This window comes from Mchenga conophoros, linkage group LG19 (genome assembly GCF_057382185.1).
Source record: "Mchenga conophoros isolate Kocher_MC1m ecotype Shallow Benthic linkage group LG19, M_conophoros_male_GT1.1, whole genome shotgun sequence".
Lineage (NCBI taxonomy): Eukaryota > Metazoa > Chordata > Actinopteri > Cichliformes > Cichlidae > Mchenga > Mchenga conophoros.
The window spans coordinates 21,084,143-21,091,242 of NC_140544.1; the positions used below are offsets into that span (position 1 = coordinate 21,084,143).

The following is a 7,100-nucleotide window of genomic DNA, read 5'->3' on the forward strand; positions in this document are numbered from 1 at the left end:
CTCTGCTGGGCTTTCTTGATGACGGAGGTGATGGTGGGCTCCCACTTCAGGTCCTGGGTGATGGTGGTACCCAGGAAGCGGAATGAGTCCACAGAGGTGATGGGGGTGTCAGTCAGGATGATGGGGGGGAGTGGGGCTGTGTGCTTCCTGAAGTCCACAATAATCTCCACTGTCTTCTGGGCATTCAGCACCAGGTTGTTGTGGCTGCACCAGGACGCCAGACGTTCAACCTCCCTCCTGTAGGCAGACTCATCCCCGTCCGAGATGAGTCCAATAACGGTGGTGACATCTGCAAACTTGATTAGCTTGACAGACTGGTGGGTGGAGGTGCAGCAGTTGGTGTACAGGGAGAAGAGCAGAGGAGAAAGAACACAGCCCTGAGGGGAGCCGGTGCTGATGGTCCGGGAGTCCGAGACATTCTTTCCCAGCCTCACATGCTGCTTCCTGTCCGTCAGGAAGTCAGTGATCCACCGGCGTCTCAGTTATCATAGAATACATCTCAGAATAAATTGTAGGCACTTGCACCTGCAGGCACAGCTTTCATGTCTGTGTCAAAACAGCCTCTGACCCCTGTATAACATCTGTTCCTTATATCCAGGTCACTCCTGTGCTATTTTACTATTTCACTGTTTTGAGATTCTCCCATGAACCCTCAAAAACCATGTACCTGTCTCTGCAGGAACCTGGGCAAACACAGACAGTCGTCATGACAATGTCAAGGTTCCCCTTAAACTTTATCACCATTGTCCAATAAAACATAATTTCAACTTTTAGGTTAAAAGAATGACATTTTAACCTAAAAGTTGAAATCTGGTACTTGAACAGCATATAAGGATTAAATGTACTTAAAATCTGGTATTATTTATAGTCTTTTACAGTATGAAAATACAGTGAGGGACATTCTGCATCAGTGATGAAGAAACTGTGAGAAATCCATTACATAACAGGCAGAAATAACAATGAAACACCCACATCAGCAGTGTAGACCAGTGCGTTGTGGTCAAGGGAAATCAAACATTACTATGATTTTCTTCACAGCTGAAGAAAAATTAATGGATGTTTACATAGTGGATTTGAACTGGATTCGGGACTGAAATGGAAATAGAAAAGCTAGGTTGAATGATGGCGCAAACACAAGAAGAGAAAATTAAATACTTAGTCAGAAAATAAAGATTGGTGTATGAGAATGTCCCAGGAGAGATTAAAAAAATCCCACAATTAGTTTATTCTTTGCTATAAACTGCCAACTGTGACTCCCATGATGTACCTACGTTGTAAGCATCATTAGGAACTGGTAAGTACTTTTAGCTACTGAAAATGATACAACATGGTAAATGGGAGCCATATTACCTTCAAACTTCTTAGTCAGTTCTGTCCCTGATGGACAGCAGCAATATTTATGTATAGGATATCATAACACTACAAGTCTTTTTCAGCAATACAGGACAGCTTGTATGCTTGCTATCCTCCCACTGGCCTCCTGTTGACTGGATGGCTTTATGCCTAGAACAGCATCACATTTCAGGGAATACACACACCGACATGATCACACACCTGCACTCACAGGCGTGCCAGGAAATTCACATGCAGAGCGACAATGATATGCAGAAATACAGTAACACAGTGGAAATCTGTACGCACACTATAGATGGTTGCGTGTGTGGTAGGAGAAAAGCTCAGGACAAAGAGATAGCACATTTTGTTTTCAAAGTGTCATGTCATATCTGTGGTATGACTAAGTGACCTCGATATGGGCACAGAAGTGCACACGAAGGAAACAATTATCTTTCTTAGTTGCATATTATTTGTGTGGTTGAAACAGGCTTTCATTTACTGATTTAACTCAAGGTCACTGAGTCACATTTTATCACAGCGCGTAATGTTTTCTCATTGTCTTCAGTTCAGATTTGTAAAAAATACAGACTCATGCACAAACACGCCAATTATAGTTTGTCTTTGTAACTAATGTGCAACAAAAATCAACACAGCATGTTACATTGCAGTATATCTCACACATCCACACCACATGCTTTCTCCAGTTTCTTTCCACCCATAAATAGAAAAAAAAGAAGATAAAAAATACCCTTCCAGCATTATTCATTTCACTACTTTGCCTTTATTGCTGAAAATAAAACAACACATAAGTAAAAACAATAAATAGTCATTGCCGACGCTGCTTATGTACAGAGTTGCTTGAAAGTATCAGGCTCCATCTGTGTTATATTCTTTCACGAGAAATTAATCGACACAATGCTGCTTTTTTGCACACACAAGTTAAACATACTTTTAGCTGTAGACATTTTTCAAGAGCTAATATATGAGAAAATTTAACTGATATTTTGTGGGAAAATTTACAACACCTGAAGTTACATTTTGCCAGAAAGTCATTATTCAAACATTAAACTGTAGCAAAAGAAGGGACTAAGAAATACTGCTATCAGATGACATAGTTCAAAGTTGTATTCTACAGTAAGGTTTTTCAGTGCAAAAAGTGAGACTTTAATGAAGCCTGTAACACTGGTAAAGCTCTCCTGTAAAATTTATGACCTCATAGTTCTACCATCATTCAGTGGGGACTAGAACAGAAAGCAGTGGTACATCATTTTAATCAAGTCTATCACTCAAGAGGCTAGAGAGTTGTATAACACTGTCAAAGAAAATCAATGTGCATAAACATTGAACATGCTTTTAATTCCAAGAACAATACTGTCATACCCTGCAAAAATCAAAGCAATAGGTCATGATATTATTCAGTTTAAAAAACACATTCATTAACAAAGGCACTCAAAGGATTTCATCTTTAGGTACACAATAGAAAAAAAATAGAATACAGAATAGAATACAATGTCTGAATGACACAAGGCCTCATCTGACTATGACCTCAGGTGACTGAGCATCCGTTGCTCAGAGATTCTACAATTATGCAACATTTGGGAATGTTTGCACCGCACCCAAGATGAGGAGGCTGGAAGACATAAAAACAGTCCACTGGTGGGAAAACGACTCCACCAAAACAGTCTTTTATGTTTGGATTTTTGTGTATGCATATGCGCGCATTCAAAAATGTGAAATTTCCATTTCATGAATGGGTGTGAGAATGGGTTGCCTTCTCTTCTGGGACATGTAAAGATTACTGCAATAAACGGGGATATATTAACACTCGTGGATAGGTCTCTATGTACAAACCACTGCTATCAACAATCCACATGGGCTTAATCTCCAATCTTAGACGTGGGCGCTTTTGGCATGATTGGTGGAGGGCGCAGCTGGTGGGTTGCTGCCTCCCTGTTTGGAGTAATAAAAATGGTTGTTCTCCTGGTAGGAGCGAGACGAGGAGGAATCGGATGAGCAGGTGACGATGGATCCACCGAGCAGGCTGAAAATAGTGCCCACCCACCCAGAATAGAGGGAGAAGCCAAATGACATGAGGCCATACTCACGATGGGCCCCAATGGGAAACCAAATAGTGGACACCAAACCGCAGATTGCTGAGGAGAAAGAGACAGACAAAATGTTCAGTTAGAAACAGGAAATTAATGTAAAAAAACATATGATTAGATTTTATGAGAACCGAATCTTGAATTTAAACTCATCCCAAAAAGCCTGTGTAAAACAAACAATGTCTAAATGTAAAAAATTACATTTAAATAGTGCACTTAAATCCATCCTATATCCAGTATCATTACATACAAGAACAAATTCTAAGTGAACACGATCAAAGATATATAAATGATACGGCTACTTATGTAAAGAAGTAAGCACAGATATAAAGATAAAATGTGGATTATAGTTTTACAGACAACAGAATACAGATACTGTATAGTTACAATAAGGAAACATGCCCACTGAATTTTAATTATGCTATCCAATAAGTATTTAAAAACATGCATACCCATATATGTTCCTGATAGCTAAAGAAAACTTTTTACTAGCTTCATTAAATCTGAGCTTCATGGTGAAAGAAAATCTGTCATGAGAAAAATGGGCAGTATGAAATGATTTGGTCACTAGGGTTGAAATTTCATTTCAGGGACACAGGCGCTGGAAATGCTAAAGCACCAGTGAAATATTTATAAGCACAGAGTTCATGTTGTTCAGGACAAAGACAGGGTGTGGACGAGTAGGTGGAGGAGAGGAATGTGATGGAACCTTGGGGGTGGGTTCAATGGAACAGGAACATATAGGAGTGCATGTGTACCCCAGGGAGGAAAACAGTCAAATTCAACATCCTGTGCTCGCCACAGCTTGTAAGCATCTGGTGCACGTATAAAAGTGGTCAGAATCAGGAAGGTTCAAAGAGATGTTGACGTGTATATTAACTAATCTCTTACCAACTATGAGTATAAGCACTCCTCCCAGGATGGCACGCTTGTTCTTGGAGCTCTGGGGTTCACTCCCAAGGTTGATGCAGGGCATGGACATGAGGAGCATAACCACTGCTGGGAAACCGAGGATTGAACCTGTGATCATCAGGGCACGAGTAGTCTGGATGTAGGCTATAGACGCAGAAAAGGAAAGTTATGCGAGGAATGTACACGGCATAAAAAACAATGCAGTTTTTTTGACAATCAACTCATGAATCAATAGATGAAAAAGAATGAAATTATAAAGAACTTGTAGTTAGATAACGGGAAATAAAATAATTAGTGTCAAAAATATGGTGTAACAAACCGCATGAGCTCAAGTGAAGAGAATAACTCAGCGTGTATAAACAAACACTGTGCTGTTCAGACAACGTAGACGGAGCAGTGTCTACCTGGCAGATCCAGGATCTGTGTAAGGGAGACGCAGTGGTAGAGCCCTGTAGAGATGACACAATGCGCCCATGGTCCCCTGGCCTCCAGCTCATCCATCTTCTTACAGGTGTTTAAACCGTATTTACAAATATTCACCCAGTCAGTGGTGGATGTGGCGATCACTATACCTAGCCACCCGAGGAAGCTGAGGAGAAACCCGCCCAGTTGGAGACAAGAGTTTGCCATGATGAAAACTGCGAGTAAAGACCACTTGTCCCGAGTTCAGAAACCGTAAGAATCCCTAAAACTAAAGCTGAGTAAAATGACAAAACAGAAATGTAAGTGATAAAGCGTTAAATCAGTTCCACCACACAAGATAATCCGGTCCACGTCCAATTGAATAATTCCATCAAATGAGATCTGTTGCGTACTTCAAAAGAAAGGTTTAATATGACGATACCTTTTATAAGGGGAAGTTCAGTAAAGAAAAAAAACTAGCCTAAAACTTTCAGCCAATCAGAAAATCACGTTTGCTATTTCCAAAAAACAAAATGTGCACTCCCCTTTACCGGATCAAGTGATGCAGACTGTGTAGGTGGCTGAGATTGAAGCACAGAATGTTTAACAAGAGGCCTGCTGCCATCTACTGGTCATTCTGCATTCTCTTCAAACGGACTGGCAGAAAGGTGCATCGTCTCCAACGAAACAATCCCTCAATAAAAAGTTGGAGAAGAATAAAAGAAGACCCGAGTTAAGGTACACATTCCTCACTATATCGCTACGTTTATTTTCCGCACTTCTATTATTGTGTGATACGTTGCGGGATAATAAAGTTATTTGAAATCCACAATTTTTATGTACTTTTATATTTTTACTGTATATAATTTTCTGTGTGTGACCGCCTGTTATTTCCCTTAAAATAACAAAAGTAGATCGGTTAATTTACTATATATTACATGTTAATTTATTATTATTATTTTTTTTTTTGGGGGGGGGGGGGGGGGGGTTTGGTTAAAAAAAAAAAGACTCTTCCTGGCGTAAATTTTACCATTTTTGATAAATCTTTTTCTATCGTTGCTGGAACTAAGCCCTACATGACAAGTAATCTTCTTTATATAGATGCTAATTAAGGAAAGAGGACAAGCTCAGCATCTTAATTTATTGGGCAAACAGACACAAGGCATGATCAAGACCGCTAGCACAATCAACACTGTGAAATAACCTTGAATGTCTATCTGTGACAGCAGTCCAATTTATCAGCACTACATGTTCAGCATCACCCAAGAACAGTCAGTAATAATTTTATATGTTGTGCAGTGGTTCACACATTCACCTAACAAGCAAAGGATCGATTCTAGAAGTAGACACAAATCCATCGGGGGCTGTGTTAGTTAGGAAATCCACCTTAAAAATATGTCAAATCAAATATGTGGAGCTACCTTCTGTGCAACTCGTCTCCTTCTTCCTTTTTTTGACATATACAGGCTGTGGCTGACAATGAGCATTTTATGTTTGCTGGTCTTGTTTACCACCTAAACGCCAGCTTCCTCTGCCTGTAAAGTGACTTAGTTGTCTTGGGGTGTAAGGTAAACTGATTAATTTTGTCATGTGACGACGCAGGGTGGGAGATCAGAACCACATACTCAGTGTTCAGCTGAAGGAGCCTATCTATGTATCAACATACAACATGATAGCCCACAGGAATTGGGGGCTCTACCTAACAAATGATGATGATCTCAGTAGATTAAAATTGTTCAGTCATCGCAGATTAAATATCATAGCTGTTTATTTTTCTCCTGGATTTTCTGCTCTAATTTATTGTCCACATGTATATACAGTGCCTTTTCCTTAAAGCAAATTGGAGTAGATTTGTTTATTTGGCTGCTGTACCAGGGTGTGTTAGGAAGTATTTCCAGTCACTTTACTCTGTTCTTTTGTTTCCTTTGTTTCTGTGCCGGCATCTTTTCTCTTTTTTTGCCTGGCTTTTAACTCTCTGTCACCTCTCCCATATAGTGTACTACAAGCCTGGGAGAAATTTACTGTGTCCTCCTGTAGTTCACAAACAGGTGAAATTAGCTTCATTTTTTCATACCTATGAGTCTTAGATGCATGCCCACTTTTGATCTACACCCACATTCAGTATGATTTCTGCTGGTTACTCTGTGCTGTTACATGTAGACACAGTTTGGGACTTCTAACATCATGGTAAAGATCCCTCAATCTTGGAGCCACTAGTTAATGATCCAAATCATCAACAGGGGGCGATAAAGCACAGCATTGGTCCACCGTTTACATTCAGGTGTTGTATGACAAGGTGTTTCCTTCCACCCGTCCTTGCTGGATGGAGTTAAGTAAGTCCTCCAT

At 40.1% G+C, this 7,100-nt stretch overlaps 1 protein-coding gene across 1 annotated transcript; it reads right to left on the bottom strand.

Annotated features, from left to right (window-relative positions):
• Positions 1-2,093: 2,093 nt before the first annotated feature.
• On the bottom strand, positions 2,094-5,223 carry cldn11a (claudin 11a). Its single transcript, XM_085257727.1, has 3 exons — positions 4,757-5,223; positions 4,332-4,496; positions 2,094-3,488 (listed from the first exon to the last, which is right to left on the bottom strand). Exons 1-3 carry the CDS (start codon positions 4,980-4,982, stop codon positions 3,226-3,228), a joined length of 654 nt encoding a protein of 217 aa, XP_085113853.1. The 5' UTR covers positions 4,983-5,223; the 3' UTR covers positions 2,094-3,225.
• Between the last annotated feature and the right edge of the window lie 1,877 nt (positions 5,224-7,100).